The sequence below is a fragment of the Astyanax mexicanus genome, chromosome 3 (assembly GCF_023375975.1).
Source record: "Astyanax mexicanus isolate ESR-SI-001 chromosome 3, AstMex3_surface, whole genome shotgun sequence".
Classification (NCBI taxonomy): Eukaryota; Metazoa; Chordata; class Actinopteri; order Characiformes; family Acestrorhamphidae; genus Astyanax; species Astyanax mexicanus.
Window position 1 is genome coordinate 48,885,885 of NC_064410.1, and position 19,593 is coordinate 48,905,477.

At 37.5% G+C, this 19,593-nt stretch overlaps 2 protein-coding genes across 6 annotated transcripts in view; both read left to right on the top strand.

Annotated features, from left to right (window-relative positions):
* The window catches only part of ppp1r9a (protein phosphatase 1, regulatory subunit 9A), a 102,188-nt gene extending 97,114 nt beyond the window's left edge, over positions 1-5,074 (top strand). For all 5 annotated transcript variants that reach the window (XM_022683237.2, XM_007259814.4, XM_007259815.4 and 2 more), the window contains one exon: positions 1,257-5,074. In XM_022683237.2, the coding sequence (XP_022538958.2) occupies positions 1,257-1,466 (210 nt within the window). In that variant the 3' untranslated portion in view covers positions 1,467-5,074. The remainder of the gene's footprint in view (positions 1-1,256) is intronic.
* A 5,674-nt stretch (positions 5,075-10,748) lies between these two features.
* Positions 10,749-17,235, top strand: asb4 (ankyrin repeat and SOCS box containing 4). The gene is made up of 5 exons (XM_007259817.4): positions 10,749-11,629; positions 13,179-13,478; positions 14,519-15,009; positions 15,499-15,612; positions 16,731-17,235. The coding sequence occupies exons 1-5, from the start codon at positions 11,449-11,451 to the stop codon at positions 16,917-16,919; spliced, it is 1,275 nt and encodes a 424-aa protein (XP_007259879.3). The 5' UTR covers positions 10,749-11,448; the 3' UTR covers positions 16,920-17,235.
* Positions 17,236-19,593: the final 2,358 nt, after the last annotated feature.

Below are 19,593 nucleotides of genomic sequence, written 5' to 3' on the forward strand. Positions count from 1 at the left end.
CACAGAAATACCAGCGTGTACTTTTGTTGACCCTCTAAATCCTTCAGGCTGATTATTCAGTTATTAATCTTCAGCCGTCTTATTCAGTCACTACGGTATTAAAAATAGCCTGGTAGCTATTATACACTGACATGCCAAAAATAATGGGATAGCAGTATTTAAAGTGATTTTGAATTTTAACTTGATTAAGTGGATAACTTGAGTCAGTGTATAAGTTGTAAGGTTATATCTTGTGAGTAAGGCTGAACACTGGCCAGCATGGCATGCTCATGGCAAGGCAACTAAATATTATTAGAATCAGTTTAAGTTTAAGTGGGGCCTGATCGTGGATTACAGATTGATTGGACATTACATTTCTGTAGCTGTGTGTGCATTTAAAACTTTATTCAGCCACAGTCATTTGCCAATCATTTGTTCTGGGAACATGTTATAGAAGGCATTATCACACACAGTAGACAGCGCAATGGGTGGTAATGATTGTGACCGGTGGTGTTGGGCTAGGATTGTCTGTTCAAAGACACAAGCGAATATAATAAAAATCACCTCCCCATTCAGTGCAGGATGCTCCACATCTATGTCCCACAAGTCAAATCATGGGACACGATACTAGTTCCTGTTCCTGTCCCATGACTTTTAGCATATCAGTGTAAAACCTTATTAAGCAGTAAAACAAGAGAGGGAGTGCTATAAGGTGTAATATTGGCACTGCTGTTTATTGATAGATTTTGAGTTAAAAAGGATGAGAAAATACGATCAGTTTGGTTATAAACACTCCGCTAGTTAAAAGTATTCCATCGCTGCTCTGTTTGTTGCTGAGCTGTTTCACTGCATTGTTGATAGGTTACCTGTATGAGGTAGAGTAATACATGGAGAGCTTTGGTTACAGTGCATTACCGGCTGATAATGGCACACATTAAATCCCTCTTAGTCAACTACATTACAGGGTTGGGAACTAACTGTGGTATAATAATAGAATAAAGCATCTAAATTTTACTCTAGCAATTCAAACGTTAAAAAAAATGTTTTTATGACTAATTTTCCTTCTTCCCCTCCTTTCCTTACTCTATCCCATTATTTCCCTTTGACCTCCTTTAGGCCCTATCCAATTTATTTATTTTTTTATTTTTATTTTTTTTACCTCAAACTTCTATTGCTCTATGTACATCATTATTGTAAGTCGCTTTGGACAAAAGCGACTGCCAAATGTAATGTAATGTAATGTAATGTAATTTTGATTTCGATCAATGTCATTACAGGCTCTTGGTGTAGCTTCCTCTCAGGACCGAGCTCTGATTAAAAAGAAGCTGAAAGACCTGAAGATCCTGATGGAGAAGGCCCATAGGAGCCGGGAGAAGCTGGAGAAACAGCACGAGAAGGTTCGCAAGAAGGAACTCGAGCAGCTGCAGAAAGAAGGACGCAAAAGCAGCAAGTCATCCTCAGAGCCAGGAGAGGGTGCTGCAGAGTGACAAACCGCCCTGCTGAACCATCAACCTGTTTCTACACTGGAAAGCGTTTTAATGAGATGAGTCTAGCATACCGTTGATTAATGGAACATTAATGAAACTTAAGCCTGTGGTCTCCCTTCTGTGGACACCACAGTCCCACTGTAAGAGGAACTGCTACTGAACTGCCACTGAAACTGAAAGTGAAATCTGTCAAGTGAACAGTCCTGAAGATCTCCTGAAGTCTGTGTGGAAGGATTTTGTTTACGTTTAATTGTACAGTCAATTCAGGACATTTTTTGGGGTTCGTTTATTCTTTTCTGGACACTCTCAGAATATTCTCAGATGCTTGTGTGTTTCTGTTTGATCGTCTGATAAATGTTTATTTATTTTATCTTTTATCTCTTTATGCCCAGAGCATATCAGCTTGAAACCAATCTACAGCTTTCGACATTTCAAGCACCTTTAGACATAAAGACAGTGTAAATATATATATAAATATATATATATATAAATAAATATGTCTAATGTGCCATTTTCTATGAAGACCAAGATGTGCAGTTGACCCTGTGTAGAAGAAGGTATCCTCAAAGCTATCGGCTTTAAGCACATGATGATAGAGGGACAGTGTTGCTGCCACAGTGTTCGTTGTGTGTGCATTTGCGTCGTCCAATAGCTTGAGTGTGCTGCTCTTAGGATCCACTACAGTCGGACACACTGGAATACTGAATCTTACTGTGAGAAGAAAGCCATTCCGAGTCTCCAAACATCCCGGACCTCGCACTAAACCCATCCCACCTTAGTGGATGTTGTTGATGTTTAGCCTATCTGCTAAATGACCACACATGGCTAGAATCTACTGTATAGTGTCCTCCTATATCCTTCAGTGACCTCTCAGTGTTCAAGTGAAGTAGATCTTTACTACACGTGTTGTTCTCAGAGCTTGAAACCTCCTACATGGAAAGAAACCACTAGGAATATAATCACAGAGAAGCCTGAAAGGGATGCTGTGCAGCCTCACACAGCGTCTGAAGAAAAAGCACTCCAAATAGAGGATCATTGGGAAGTCCAAAAGCTGAAGCTCCGCCTCCTCCTCCTGCTGCTGCTCCTTCTTCTTCTTGATCACTGCTATCTGCTTTTAGTCCTCTTCATTTCACTGAACTAGATCCTCACTTAGACCCAAGTGCTGCCTTTTGAGCTGCTGTATAGATTTTATATAACATACTGGATACTCTGCGTGTGCCCTGATTTGTCTGACATCCAAACTGGTTGGTGAGTAGTTGACAAACCTGCACTTAAAATCTCATCTCATCCATAATTTTACAAAATGTAGCTCTAATGTTACTTTGTTAGTAAGGAGATATTTGATATTTTACCCCTGTCTGACTGCCCTGTAGACCCACTGTACCCTGTACGCTTCTGTTTGTCGGCTTTAGCTTATTTCCTTAGGCTGATTATGCTGATGCTACATTAAGAATTCACTAAAAGTGTTCACAAAAAAAAGAGTTTTATAAGATTTCAATTCAGTATATAACACGATGAGCGAGTATTACCTCCATATTCTGAATCTATTGTGGATTTATTTTCCAATGTACATAATTCAATATACAAGATATTTCTATTAAATGTCTTATTATACCTGAACTTTAATGGCTCGTTTCAGATTCAGCTGGTAGCTTAGTAATTCATCCTACGCTTTGTTTCTTTTTATTGCTGTAATTGTACGATTTTACACAGTTGGTATTACTATTTCTACATTTTTGTAATGTTTTCCCCTTTTCCCTAAGGATCACCTCCTCTTTGTGAACATTGGAATTTTGTGTTCTCCTGTAATACACTGTCATATCAGAATATTGTGAACAACTACGTACTTAATAGTGGAAATAACAACCAGTGGCTCAAATGACACTAGAGAAAGGTGACTTGTGCTTTGTTGGGAGGCACTCAATGTGGGAGAAATCCAAGCTTTAGAACATTCTATTACGTTGGATGTTTCATGAAGTGGTTTCTTCATGACGCTACCACCACATACCCTATCATCACACCCTTCTGGAGAGCAATTCAACTGAATCCCAGACAACATGTCCATCTGGGGCCTGAATGGTTGCCCATGGATTCCATGTTGGCCCTACATTTGGATGTCAGAGATGGGTTCCACCAGGGACGTTTTGTAAATGAATGAGTTAACCTCTTAATACTCCAAGACTAATGACATCCTAGTCATATTATTCAATTACTATAGATACTTATCTGCAAACTGATTGGTTCTATTGTTCAGTTTTACAAGTCTGTAATGACTATTGGTTTAACATAGGTACCATCTGGGTGGTACACTGCACATAGGGGCCTGGACGAGACCTCTGTGAGTTTAGGGTGGACTGTAATGATGGAGAACCCATTTGGAAAGCCCAATCATGTCCTAGTAACAATACATTTACAAACCCACTCATAGCCCATATCTAGAGATGATTCCAAACCAGTGATGGTCATAATGTTCTGATATGACCGTGTAGTTGTCATGTTTACATTTGAACCAGTGATTATTTCAATAGCAACACAAGGGCAGCTTCCATCCCTCCATGAGTTGTGGATTTTGCAGTTCTGAATCAGGCAGTGCCTGAAGGATTTTTTGAACTGCTCTTAAAAACTAGCTATAATGTTAGGAATTATAATTTGCTTAAGTTGTAATCATTTATTTTTGCAAATCTAAGCTAATGTAATTTATTGATAAAACGCTACAGGATCACATTTATGCCAAAAAAAAATAATTAAAAAGTGCTCCATATGTATTAGAGTACTCCATTTGACAACAATAGGACCATTTACTGGTTTATTTATTAGCCTAAAAATTACTTTGCGATAATCATTTTATCTTTTATGTCTCTTATTTGTAAGCTTGTCACTCTGATGAAAGTTTATGGTGTACTTTATTGTACTTTATTGTACTTTACAGTACTTTTGTCCACTCTGAAGCAATGAAAACAACGGCTGTAGATTTTAATTGAGGCTGTAGTCTGTGAGCTACCATGCCATGATTTTTATACAGTACATGTTAACAGTTAAAAGCAATAGGTGAACTTTTTAAAGCCCTTGGGTTTTTACTCTGTTTCTTTGCAGTGGGGAACTTTGAGAGGGACGGGATGACGAGATGGGTCTCTGTGCCTGGGCTGACTGTGGGGGGTGGTGGTGATAAATCATGGTTCTGTTCTTTCTCTTCAGCCACACAAAACAGGCAGCTGCTCGTTATTTTTTTGAGTAAATGACATGATCAGTGATGTCTGCCTCTGTTACCTTAGTGCTCACCTTCTCTCTAACTGTGTACCCTGTTGTAGTTCAGCAGCCTGCTCCCATTTCAGAGGTAACACAACCAGTGAAGGTACAGAACTGCTTCTCTTAACATCGCATGTTCTAAGCAGAGCTTTTACCAGCTTTTATCAGTGTATTTTGTTAAGTCATAGTCGCATGGAGGACCCTGAAGTGCCATGTGTCCCCATTCCAAGTTCCAGGACAGTAATACTTGATGCCATGTTTTTGTTCATAGAAGATTACTGCTGTCACTCATGTTGGCCTGTAAATACACCTCAAAAATGACACAACCGTTCAGAGAAATACAATGAAAGTTCATTCCAAAACTGGCTCTGATTTGTGTTTTCTGTTATCTTTGTGATATTCATATGAAGATACCGTCTTTTATTTTTAATATACAGCAGAAGTTTTTGTTCAGGCCACACAACTTCAGGAGCGAGAAGATAAGAAAATGAATAAAAGAGTAATGCTAATGTAAGATTGATTGTAAAATTGTACTGTAATGGGTAAAATATCTCTTAGGGATTCTGAAGCAATATGTAATAACATGTATTTATGCATTCAGTAAAATATTTGAATGTTCATTTCACTAAAATAGTAGAATATGGTTTAGTCCATTGTTCCAATTCCTGCAGGTTTTAACTCTAAACTCTAAACCCAAATCTAGTACACCCCATTCTGCTGCAACCCATCTAGCCCCTGTTCCACCTATCTGACCCCCACATGAGCCCCACATGTTTTCTAAGTGGATAAGCCTCAAAAGATTTTTGCTAGGCGGTCAATACTGTTAGATAACAGTTTTGTAAAACTGGCCCGTTTTACAGCTGTTTTTTTTTTTAAATAAAGAGAAAACAGTGCTTACGGTTTAGTGTCTGTAACTTCCAGATATCTTAACTCTTAACAGTCTTGTTGGCTATGCCAAGGACAATACAGTTAACCATTCTAGGGCAACTGTAACAATATTTATTCTCTTATCAAAGGTAATAAACATTCTGAAGCCCTTTAACCCAAAACAGCCTATAGTGAGGTATGTGTCACAGACCTTTTAAAAGATGTCTAAATTTCCTTACAGCAGTCTGTCCATTACTAACTAACAAATATAAGTCCTTAAAGGAGAACTCCAGTGTAAAGTTTACTTTTGGTGTAGTAAAACATGATAAAGAGTACTAACCCTTGTTGAATAGCCACCTCCGCTCTCCTGCAGCTTTCCAAAATCCAGTAATGTTGTGCTTTTTGCCCAGCACTCTTTACAACAGGTTGTAAACAGTGTTTTTTAATAAGCTGCTTGTGCACTTTTAAATGTATTAATGGCTCATTTTAATTGTGAGAGGTGTGGAGCTATTTTGAGCTTGGAGAATGGTGTAAAAAGCGATTTATCTGCAGAGACAAGTGGATGACCGAAGCATTGTAAGGAGCGCTTGTCAAAAAGCACAAAATTACTGGATTTTTGAAAGCTGCAGGAGCTGGGTTTTTCCACAAAGGTTAGTACACTCCCTTAACAATTGTAAGTATATACGGACCAAATACTGATGACCCATCCTTTTTCCATAAGCTCTTCACCCAGGTATCCAATGTCTCTGATTCCACAATCATAATTGGAGGTGATTTTAATACAGTCATCAACCCAGACTTAGATAGACTTACCAGTACACACGTCAATGGCAATCATCAAACACCATTAAACAATACATGTCAGACTTAGGGCTCAGTGATGGTTGGCGCCTCAAAAACCCAGCCTCCAAGGAATTCTCTTTTCACTCACCAGTTCACCACTCTTACTCCCGCATCGACCTCTTCTTAACCAGCAATTCTATCATACCTAACATTTCAGATATAACATATCACCCTATAATAATCAGCGACCATGCCCCGGTATCACTTACATGGAATATAAACCCACCATATAAAACCTTCAGATGGCGATTCAATACATCTTTGCTAACAGATACAGAATTTGATAGTTACATTAGAAAAGAGTGAGCATCCTTCCTGAAAATAAATGATTCTCCGGAAACCCCTCCGACTCTACTATGGGAAACTGGGAAAGCTGTATTAAGAGGCAAAATCATCTCATACTCATCTCACAAGAAAAAGAAAGATACAAAATATGAGACTAATCTACAACAGAAAATTAAGGAACTATCTAATGAAATAATAAAAAACCCAACAGAAAAAAACAAGAAAGAGCTGAGCGAATGTAAATCACAATATAATGAACTCATAAACAAGAAGACTCAATTCCTAATACAACAACTAAGGTATGAACATTTTGAGCACAATAACAAGTCCGGAAAATTCTTAGCTAACCAAGTAAAACACAATAAAGAAAAAACAAGAATCCCAGCAATCAAGGACGAGGGTGGAAAAATTAGACAAACACCAGACGAAATAAATCAAATATTTAGAAACTTCTATAAAACTCTGTACTCATCAGAACATGAACCAGACCTTGCAGATATCCACAATTTTCTCAATAACATAAACCTACCAAAATTAACTGAAGAACAAAAAAGCATATTAGAAAAACCGATAACATCAAAAGAACTCCATAATGCACTCTATCAAATGTCTAATAATAAAGCACCTGGACCGGATGGCTTTCCCACTGAATTCTATAAACGCTTCTGGACAATACTCGCTCCAATATTCAGTAGACTGATCACGGAAATAAAACACAAAAAGAGATTACCAACAGAAATGAATACGGCAACAATTTCACTTCATCTCAAAGCTAACAAAGATCCCACCTTACCCTCCAGTTACCGCCCATTGTCACTCATCAACACAGATACAAAGATCATAAGTAAGACCCTGGCCACCAGATTGGAAAAAGTCATCCCATCACATACATCCTGATCAGACCGGCTTCATTAAAGGAAGACACTCAACCACCAACATGCGCAGACTACTCAATCTGATACACCACACAACACTCCAACTAGAGACAGCAATAGTTACATTAGACACAGAGAAAGCCTTTGATAAAGTCAATTGGAAATTCCTCTTCACTACTTTACATAAATTAGTTTTCGGAGAATCATTTATCGACTGGATTATAACACTTTACACCTCACCCAAAGCCACAGTTAATACTAATGGTCTAATATCACAGAATTTCACTTTGCACAGAGGTGCCAGGCAAGGATGCCCCCTCTCCCCCCTCTTATTTTCAATTTTCATAGAACCACTAGCAGCAGCTTTACGACAAAGCCCAAATATCAGAGGGATCCGGACCAACACCACAGAACACAAAATCAGCCTGTATGCAGATGATATTCTACTGTTCCTACAAAAAACACTCTCTTCAATCCCTCAAACTATACAAATAATTGAAACATTTTCCAAAATCTCAGATTACTCCATTAACTGGACCAAATCCACCATCCTACCTTTTAACATGAACTTATCAGATACATTAACTCAGTCCCTCCCTATCCCTATGTGCACCCAACACATCACATACCTGGGCATCAAAGTTTCCACCAAGCTGTCCGAGCTACACACACTCAACTTAAGTCCACTGCTCACAACTGTAAATAATGATCTCCAACGCTGGATGAACCTCCCATTATCCCTTTCTGGTAGAATATCCACTATCAAAATGACAGTTTTACCAAAAATAAACTACCTTTTCTCAATGATCCCCATCCAACCCCCACCTTCCTGGTTCAGAACTTTAGACACCATCATCTCCAAATTTTACTGGAAAAACAAACCACCTAGAATTAAATTAAAAACATTACAAAAACACAGAACTCAGGGAGGACTCGAAGCACCTAATTTCCAACAATATCTCTCTGCGAATCAATTACAGTATATAATTAAATGAATAAAACCAAGTCATACAGATGAATCATGGAAAGAGATAGAACAAACAATGAGTAATGAAATACAAATCTCAGATTTACCATTTATCAGCACAACACTAAAACGCCACCCCTGTTTCAAAAACCCAATGATAGCATCAACTCTAACAGCTTGGTGGAAGCTGCACAAGAGCACAAACACCACACTCACACCCACCAAACATTCACAACCCTGATTTCCCTGTCACCAACAAAACATCAAAATTACACAAATGGAAAGAAAAAGGTATTACACATTTACATCACATCCTTATGAACAATAACCTGGCAACAATGGCACACCTTAAACAGAAATACAGTATTGAGAGCAATCAATTTCTAGAATACCTACAACTCAGATCAATACTAAACTCAAAAATCAAGAATAAAGTAACGCTTGAATTATCCCCACCAATCTTAGAATTTCTCAATATATCCCCATCAAACAAAACCCTATCTAAAATTTACAGGTTTTTATCTCAATTAGACCAAACAATCTCTGTACCAACAAAGAAATGGGAAGAAGATCTCCTAATGGCTCTCACTGCTGATTTCTGGACTAACATTCTTAAAAACACATTTAACATGACTAACAATACTAACCTCCACCTTATACAATATAAAGTTATCCACAGAGTTCACTACACTAGACAAAAACTACATAAAATGGGATTAATAGACTCTGAAATCTGTACACACTGTTCATTAAACACCCCAGACAACTACATGCACTCTTTATGGCACTGTCCACCTGTCCAACAATTCTGGCAACTGATCATAAACCACTTAACACCACTACTGAAACAGCCCACCCCCCCATCCCCATCGCTCTGTCTGCTAGGAGACACTTCAAACATAAATCTAAACCAGGAGGAAAACAGGGCACTTTTGGTGGCGCTAACCATCGCCAAAAAAAACATCCTAACAAACTGGAAATCAAGAGAAAACATCACAATTAATCAATGGGAAAAATCACTCAAAGATCATATAGAAATGGAACAAATATCAGCATCTACTAAAAACAGAACTCAAGAACACATGAACACATGGTCAGCATTAAACAACCTCTTACATTAGTGACTCCATCAGCTCTCTACACACATCACTCATACACCACTAATACAACCGTTTTAACAATAACCATAAATCTAACACCGGTACCCGAATGTTCCTGTACTCGCGCACACACACACACACACACACACACACACACACACACACACACAGACACACTTAGGGCAGATACCTACCTTTACTCTCTCTCTCTCTGTCTTTTTTCTCTCTACTCTCTCTATCCATTACCACATAACATCAAACAAGAAAAAAATATATATGTATATATCTTCCTTTTCTATTTCTCCATTCTTTTTCTGTAAATATTCAGATCTATTTGTTGTTGTTTCCTAATATTTGTATCTTGTTTGCTATAATCAGTTTTTTTTCTTTTCCCTCCCCCTTTCCTTTTTCTCTTGTGGTTTACAAATTGTTCAGTTATTATTATTGTTATTATTATTATTATTATTATTATTAATTCTCTTTTTTCTATGTATTATTTTTTTTGCTTTTCCCCCTTTTCTCCGATATCCCCCACTTCTTATTTTTTTATTATATGTATATATATATTTTTGTTATTATTGTTATTATTTTTTTTTTTCTCTATTATTTATTATTTTTTTTTTTGTTTTGTTTTTTTTCTGTTATATTTTTTTTGTTTTCTTCTCACAATGCCCACAGTACCAAAAAACTTCGTATAAACACTAATAAACAATAAAGTTACATTGGTCCTCCGAAGAGGGGGGGTGATGGAGGGCAAAAAAAAAAAAAAAAAAAAGGTTAGTATTCTTTATCATGTTTTGGTGGGGTTTTTTACTACACCAAAAGTCAATTTTACACCTATAAGTGACATTAAATGAATGCCCTGAATGAATACAGGACAATGTGTTAATGTGTGTATTCCTCCATCTTACCTTATTTACAGAATGTAGGAGTACTGGGTTAGTGATGGAGATAAAACTAGCTCATTTTAAAAATGTATTTTTTGCTTCTACAGCTCTGTTCTATTTTGTTCTATTTATTTTTTTTATCAAATTAAGTGCATTAATGACGTGTTTTACATTTTTTCCTTCCCTGATGACACGGGCACATTCTAATATGACAATGTCGGGATTCATGGGGCTGCAATAGTGAAAGAGTGGTTCAGGAAGCATGAGATCATCATTTTCACACATGGATTGTTCACCACAGAGTCCAGACCTTAACCTCATTGAGAATTTTTGGTATGTACTGGAGAAGACTTTGTGCAGAGGTCAGACTCTACCATCATCAATGCAAGATCCTGATTAAAAATGAATGCTGCATTAACACTGCATTGAAATAAATCTTGTGACATTGCAGAAGCTTTTTGAAACAATGTTACAGTGAATGTGTGCTGCAATCAGCTAAAGCTAAAGGTGGGCCAACAAAAAGTTAGAGAGTGTGAAGAAATTATGAAATTGTTGTGTCATCTGCCACAATCAATATTCAGAAAGGGATCTGGGCTCTTATGGGTTAATAACTCAATCTTGCTTCCACACAGTGAAATTTACGCTAGTCCAGGAGGTGAAGTGTGAGTGTAAAGGCAGTCTGATCCACAGGGCTGTTGGTATGTGATGACTTCCCCCTGTCAGTCTATAAATATCTGCCCTCATTCGAGTATCCTTGTTTCACACCCTCGTCCTGTCTCTCTGCGGAATAGCCCACGCAGCTCATGCACAGCGGGAAATCACTGGAAACGCGCACAGAACTGTGGGCCTGCTCCCCTGAGTGTGTGTGCATGTGTAGGTGTGTGTGTGAGAGCTTCAGAGTGTGTGTGAGAGATGGAGGAGCGCGTGTCTCGGCGCTCTGAGGCTCTGAAGGAGCTGAAGTCGCGCTTTCTGGCGGCGCTGCAGCGCGACGACGCGGCGGAGGTGGGGAAACTGCTGCACACCACTAACATCGATATAGACACGGTGTTCGACGTGGAGGACCGCAGCATGGTGCTGGCCTCATACAAACAAGGTAAGACCAGGAGACTAAAATAAAAAACGTATTTTAAGATCTATTAATTTTTTTTTAGTCGATTGGAGCTGATCTGAGATAAGTATAATTCACGTCCAGCCCACTGTTCAAATAAAGCCCTATATGAAATCTGATTCTGGATCAGCCGGTGAGGGAACCAATCAGATCTCTGCTTATAGATACGTCATCATCGACATGGCCAATGGCAATAGCCAGTGGTTTACAACCTCTTTACATAAAACGCTCCTGGACAGTCTGAAGCACAAAAATGCATAAATTACGTTTTTTTACACAATTGGTTACATAAGTAAATCCACAGCTCTGGATAAAATTAAGAGACCACTAAATCCGTTTCTCTGATTTTGCTATTCATAGGTACATTTTTGAGTAAAATGAACACTGTTGTTTTATTCTATAAACTACGGAGAACATTTCTCCCAATTTTCAAATAGAAATATTCTCATTTAGAGCATTTATTTGCAGAAAATGAGAAATGACTGAAATAACAAAAAAGATGCAGAGCTTTCAGACCTCAAACAATGCAAAGAAAACAAGTTTATATTCATAGTTTAATAACCCTGGTTTTAATCACAGTTGTCTTACACACTGCTTTTGAATAACATTATGCCACTCCTGGTGGAAAAATTAAATCAGATCAACTTGGTTTGATGGTTTGTGATCATCCATCTTCCTCTTGATTATATTCCAGAGGTTTTCAAAAAATAATTTAAAAAAAATTAAGTGGTCTCTTATTTTTCCAGAGCTGTATAGTAAAAATCAAGTGGTACCGAAAAAATGTTACATTTAGGTTAATTTTCGTAAAAATGTATTCACCAAACTTAAGATTTAATTACATTTACTTTTTTAGATTTCTTCTATGGGGCAAGGGTCTACAAAATTCAACTCTCTGTACTAAAACAACTCTCCATTTTTATTCATTTTAGCTACTGCTTAAATATAGTTTATTGTAATATATTTAATTAAATATATGAAACTTTCATAGATTTATTTGTTTTTAATGTACCTGCTTATCATATAAATTATATAAAATACTTATATAATAGCAATTTCTCTTATTTTTCTATCCAAATTATATGTATGAGCTTGTAAATGCATTATAGATGAGGGTCACCCTCAAGAGTTTAAACAAAGGTTGAATGACACCAAGAACACTGGTTGCATGTGTGTATGTGTATGTGTGTGTGTGTGTGTGTGTGTGTGTGTGTGTGCTTTACTTTTTCTAGGGCACTTCTAAGGCTACCATTGTGATATGACCTAATGTTATTTTGACCCTGTATTGACTTTAGAAACACCTCCACATTAAAACATGTGACCTTTTTTGTATTAAAAGTTGAAGAAGAAAATCACTGAAAATCCTGTATTGCAGTGGCATTTATGTCCATGATAAGTGTATGTAAATGTCTGACCACAGCATAGTAGTGAAAGTAGTGATAAAGAAAGGTCAGTAAGCAACTATTACTTTTTAAAATACTAAAATATATCTTTATATATTTAATATATTGTTTGTATTTTATTAATGTTACCTCAGGATACTGGTTACCAGGCTACAAGCTGGAGTCTTCGTGGGCCATGGGTCTTCACGTGTGTATGATGTACAATTCGTTGGCGTGTGCTCTGGTGCTTCTGCAGAGTGGAGCAGCGCTGAACAGGAAGCCCAATGGGAAAACTCCACTTCACGTGGCCTGTGAGGTGTCTCACGCAGACTGTGTGAACCTGCTGCTGAACTGGGGGGCTAGGGTCAACAGTGTGTCACTGAGTGGGCACACTCCTCTACACTACTGCATCACTCACGAGTCTGTGGACTGCGCCAAGCAGCTCATCCTTAAAGGTTTGAAAATATACACCATATGTATAAAAGCATTGGGGACAGAAAATGTGTGACATAATGATGGTTTGCATCACAACATTAATATATATTTTTTTCTTATGTAACTTGACAGATTGATTGTTCTAAGAACAATAAGAACTAAGAACTGTAACATTCATAAAATGTTGTACTAACCAAAAATAGCTGATTTCTTCTGTGCTAAATAAGAGATAAACTCTTAAAAATGCCTTTTAAATTCAACAATAAAATTACAGTAACACTTTCTATGAATGTCATCTCTATTAGACTCTATAAACACATTTATAACATATTATAATGCATACATATCATAAGGGTTTAAAAACATGGCAATAAATATTTATAAAAATGCATAAACCATTATAGCCATGTTTGTTATGTATTATGGATTGTGATCATAATACATTATAAGTTGTGCTTATATGTTGTATGTTAAAATAGTATATATCTATCATTAATAATCTAATCCTGCAATGAAAGTCTGTCACTTTACTTGGAGTACACAAAGACCTGTTATATACTTGTGACTATAACTAATATTATATTCAAGAGAAGTATAAATCATGAGCGGTTTGAAATGTAATTGGAGTATTATACAGGGGGTGTTTGTTGGAAGATGGAAGTTTTGTTAGTCATAATGCATAATTCTGCAAGCTGGAACTGAGTTTCTTGGTATTGACATATAACATTATAAACACAACTATTAATGCATTATAATCACAATTAATTTTGCATAATAAACATGGCAATGATGGGTTATACATTTTTATAAATATGTATAGCCATGTATTTAGTGCCTTATGAATGTATTATGTTGTGTTATGAGAATGTTTATAGTCTTATAGGGATGACCTTCATAGAAAGTGTTTCAAAATTACATCTACCAACTTGGACATATAGTGTGCATATAGGACATTTTGGACGAATAGTGTGCATGCATTACACAATTACAGATCTGATATGAAGTTCAGTTTGGTTGGTCGTTAACTGATCCTGACTGACCCACAGACCTCTTGCTGCAGGAGCAAATGTGAACACGGCCAGCGAGAACAATGAAGAAAACACTCCACTGCACACAGCTGCACGATTCGGCATCTCCGAGCTGGTGGCCCTCTATGCTGCTCATGGTGCTGAGGTGGATGCTCTAAACTCCCATTTTGAGACCCCCCTGATCACTGCTGCATTCTGGGCCATGGACTCCCGCGAGCAGACCTACAGCGAGGACCACCGCCTTGTGTGTCGGATCCTGCTGGACTACGGCGCCAACCCAAACCTTCAGGAGGAGGACAAGAAGACGGCCCTGCACAAAGCCTCTTGGAACTGTGACCCTATACTAATGCAGATTCTACTGGAAGGTGGGGCTGATGCCAGGATTATGGATGTGAACGGGTGTGCGGCGGTCCAGTACGTGTTGAAGTCCTTGCAGTTTCGGCCAATGTCTATACCTGAGCGCTGCTTCCAGCTTCTGCTGAACTATGGAGCAGCCAGAGTCTACCCTAAGCAGTTCCACAAGGTACAACAGGGCTCTTTTGGAGGCAGTAGCTGCTTTCCAAAGCCCGGGCTGCAGAAGAAATACACAGCATTTTTTGGCTGCTTCATCATGGCAATGTCAGTACAAAGACTTGTTAGACTGTTTTATATGTGTGACCAACAGTCTAATAGGAAAGAGTCTTCATAGGGCATTCCTACTGAGAACATGCCCTCCTCCTGCTGCAGCCTAGGCTTTGGAACACAGCCATAGTGTCCTGCACATGCACACCTTATTCAACTTATTCCTGTTGGTTTAAATGAATTAATTAAGTAAATCTACTCAAATTTGCTTGAACTGATTTTAAATTCAGTGGTTAGTAGATCATTACAGGTAATAATTGCCTTGAACCTACACAGTGGGGGTTTATATTGCCTATTGAGTACACCAAGACAGATGCTAAATATCATACACAATATAAGTAACTAATGTAACATAAATTATAAACTACAGTTATTTCTTTCTCTTAAGTAGATATTGCAGAATTGCTACGACTATCCCCGGGCTGTTGAGGTGATGGCCAATTCTTATGAGCATCTCATGAAAACCAAAAAATGGAGGGCAGCTATTCCTGACGCAGCATATGAGGTAAGCTATCTTGTAGGCCTTATTTATTTTGTAATTCAGTGGTTGATTACTGTAATATTTCATTTTTCTATACCAGTATGCCAACTAAAATGTGATAATTAGAAAAAAATATATTATTTATGATACATGAACAATTTGACAATAAAAGACCAAATACACCAAATACTATGTATTGCTATGTATAGGTGTATGTTTGAGTAAAATTAACATTTTTGTTTTCTTCTATAAACTACAGACAACATTTCTCCCAAATTCTAAAATAAAAATATTGTCATTTAGAGCATTTATTTGCGGAAAATGAGAAATGGCTGAAATAACAAAAAGGCTACAGAGGTTTCAGACCTCAAATAATGCAAAGAAATCAGAATATCAATATTTGGTGGAATAACCCTGGTTTTTAATAGCAGTTTTTCTGCATCTTGGCATGTTCTTCTCCACCAGTCTTACACACTGCTTTTGAATAAATTTATGCCACTCTTGGTGCAGAAATTCAAGTAGTTCTACTTGGTTTGATGGCTTGTGATCATCCATCTTCCTCTTGATTATATTCCAGAGGTTTTCCAGAGGTTTTCAATTTGGTAAAATCAAAGAAACTCATCATTTTAAGTGGTCTCTTATTTTTTATCTGAGATATATATGTACTGTATGTCCAAATGTTTGTGTTGCTCTTTGTGGTATTCAGCTACTGTAAGTTGTACCCATTGCTGACACAGATGTTCAGATGTGCACACACAACTTACTACCATTCTCAATGATAACCAATAAAATAGGGGGCCCTAAAACCTGCTGGCAACATGTCTAATTTCAGGAGGTGTTTAAAGCCTCTCAGCATTGAGCTGTGGAGCAGTGGAACTGTGCTTTCTGGAATAATGGTGCTCCATCCAGTACTGCTGGGATGAGTTTAGAGAGTTGAGGTTGAGGTGCTGTGGCGATCATCCAACACTCTTAACATCTCCAGTGCTCTTGTTGTAGACCGCTCATAGAAAGTCTTCCCTGGACAATAGAGAGAGGAAGCATGATGCTATCCCATAATTCTTGTGTGCTTGTATGTTTTTCCACATTTCCTTCCTAAGAGTAAACTAAACAGCCTTTGTATTTTCTCTCCTCTCTTCACTCAGCGGTACAGGATGTTCTATGATTCCTTGTTCGCTGCTTGTACCAACAGTCCACGTACTTTGCAACACTTGGCCAGATGTGCCATACGTATGGCAATGTACAGACGCTGCGAGTCCGGCATTCATCAACTACCACTGCCCCCACCAGTCAAGAGATATATACTGCTGGAACCTGTGGGAATCGTATTCTAGACATTTTGCATTTTGGCTTTGAAATGCCGAAGTCTGCTGAACTCAAGCCTCTTTGTCTCAGTCAAATGTTCTGGGGCTTAACTGTTTTGAGCCTTCATTCCTCAGTCTCATTAGTGCAACTGGCTTATCAGTTTATATTATGAAGGTTACTGAATAATATAGCTAGAGTATAAGGAACTGTGAGAATTCTGTCATAAAGAAGTTGACCTTTGTATGACATTGTATGACAGGATGGTCTGATGGAACCTCCTACCATTGTTCTTCCTGCTACCAGACAATTCAGAAAAATAAATGTTTCCATGTTTTTGAACTTGTTCATGCTGATAATGGGGTGAAATATTATCCATGTATAGTTTAAGACACATGTTTGTCAAACTTGTTCCTCCCAGGTCACTGCTCTGAACATTGGAGGGTTTTCCCTTCTTTAACAAAACCCCTTAACTCAATTATGGGCTGGGTCTAGGATTGTTGGAACGCAGATACAACACTAAAACATGCAAGACAGTTGATTTCCAGGACATGGGTTGGAAAATAGTTTAACGCATCGGATCACAACGTACACTATCAATAAACGTCTATTTTCGGATCTATTTTCATACATAATAGACGCACCAGATTATAAGGCGCATTTTGAGCAACAATAGTAAGAAAAGGGGGTGTCGCTGTTAATTGTTAATCTAAACAGATTTCTCTCTTGAAAACTGTTTATTTGGGAGAGTTATATGCTTCCGTTTATTTACATTAAGCTTAGATTTCCAATATTTTTAACAGCACAGTTTGCAGCAGCAACGCTAGCTGCGGTTATCCACAGCCCTAGCCGCAGTTAGCGCAAGTAAATGCTTCACAACAGCGCAACACTGAGGAACCCTGAGTGTCCGGTAAGCCAGGGCGCTATCAGCTAGGGATTCATCTCACATAGCTTGTTTTATCAAGGTAAACGATCAGACTACAAGCCAATATTACTCACCTCTGAACAGCAAAAGAGCTAGAGCTAATGCTTATACTGCTCCAGCGTCTGTACTGGAGAAACGTCACTGTACTGAGTGGCTTTACTTTCTTACAACCTAACTGGTAAGATTCATACATAAGGCACACTGTCAGTTTTTGGAAAATTAAAAAAGTTTAAGTGCACCTTATAGTGCGAAAAATGTATATGGAGATTAGTTGATCAATTAATCACTTTAATACTCAAACCAATAATTATTAAGGGCATTAAATTCATACTATTTATTTAAAAAAAATTAAAAAGATCAGCAGCAGGAAAAGCCAACTGACTTCACTTATTTCCTTTTACTGCCTGTTTACACCTTACATTACATGTTCTTTTTGATCAGATCGTGTTTTTATTTCTTTTGTCCGTATGAAGCCACCCCAAGACACATTGTGAGTGGATTAGGATTGAATCACTCAAACCACATTCAAAAATGGCCAAACACAAATCTCATCCACATTTAAAACAAATGTAAACAGAATCTGGTCAAAGTGTGTCCAGATACTACATACACGGGTAAATTGTAAAGTAAGTAGTGTGACAGCCTGTAGAGGTCAGTAAAGCTTCAGAGATGTAGACTTGTTTTAAGCTTAAGAATCATCTCAGTGGCTTCCACGGCACATAGGTCAGAGTTCTAAGAGGGTGCCGCTGAATGTGAGCTGGAAAGAGTTTCTATTATCCCTTCCCCCATCAGACATGTCCCAGTCACACTGATCATACACTCTGTTTAAAAATAAAGACTACAGATGGATCTTAGAATGGTGGATCTTAGAATGATGGCATAGAAGAACCTGTTTTGGTTTTATAGAGGTATAATAAAGAAGAACCTTTTATTGGGCCTATCCCAATAATTACATTATCAACTCATTGCACATCAATATGGATATTACCTCAGTCATTTTTGCTGTTCTCGATATTACCTGTGTTTACTTCTTACATTAAAAAAAATCAAGGCTTAAACTGAAACTGAAAGCCGTCTTTATTTTTCTGTGAATTATTATGCATAACTAAACATTTTTGTATTCCAATACCAACATCTGAATTGTTTATGATCAAAAGGTAAATTAAAGGATGCAACTGCATTATTAATTGCTAATACATTATCATTAGCCCTATCCGGACGGGATTAGTTTCTCAGGGGGACGTCTGTAAAAATTATTTTACACTTCTACTCAATGATAAAACTCTTGCATACAGAGTTTTCACATGACATCGCGTTCAGTAGCTCCTCCATTTCCACTCGCTGTTGTGTTTATGTGGATCTCCGTGGAAACGCATGCTCAAAGTGTAATTACGGTGCGGCAGTGGACAAGTAGCTATTTTTTTAAACACAAGCTGACTAAACTCAGAGATGTGCATCTGGACGGGACTAAAACTACCACCCTTAAATATCACATCAGGGTACTACTTTTTTGCTGTTTTTTGCAAAAGTTCTCACACTATTCTCACAAATTTACACTATTCTCATTTCCTTTTATATATCTAATTGAGACAGATTATATCTGTCCATTATCATTTATTTTACTTTAATCCTGGATATATATGCAGTGTATTATTAGTATCATGTAATTATGTAATTCTTGTATTTTTTAATATCTCAGTTAGGGGTGTGCATGCAATAATAAAATTAAATTTAGATTTTTTATTCTTGAAATATATATTTTTTAATTCATTGTTTTGTCA

Bases quoted from the DNA above. Each gene is read 5' to 3' on its own strand.
- asb4 (XM_007259817.4), top strand. From the start codon at position 11,449: ATGGAGGAGCGCGTGTCTCGGCGCTCTGAGGCTCTGAAGGAGCTGAAG. The intron at 11,630-13,178 runs GTAAGACCAGGA...ATGTTACCTCAG, and splicing joins GCTGGCCTCATACAAACAAG to GATACTGGTTACCAGGCTAC. The intron at 13,479-14,518 runs GTTTGAAAATAT...CTCTTGCTGCAG, and splicing joins CAAGCAGCTCATCCTTAAAG to GAGCAAATGTGAACACGGCC.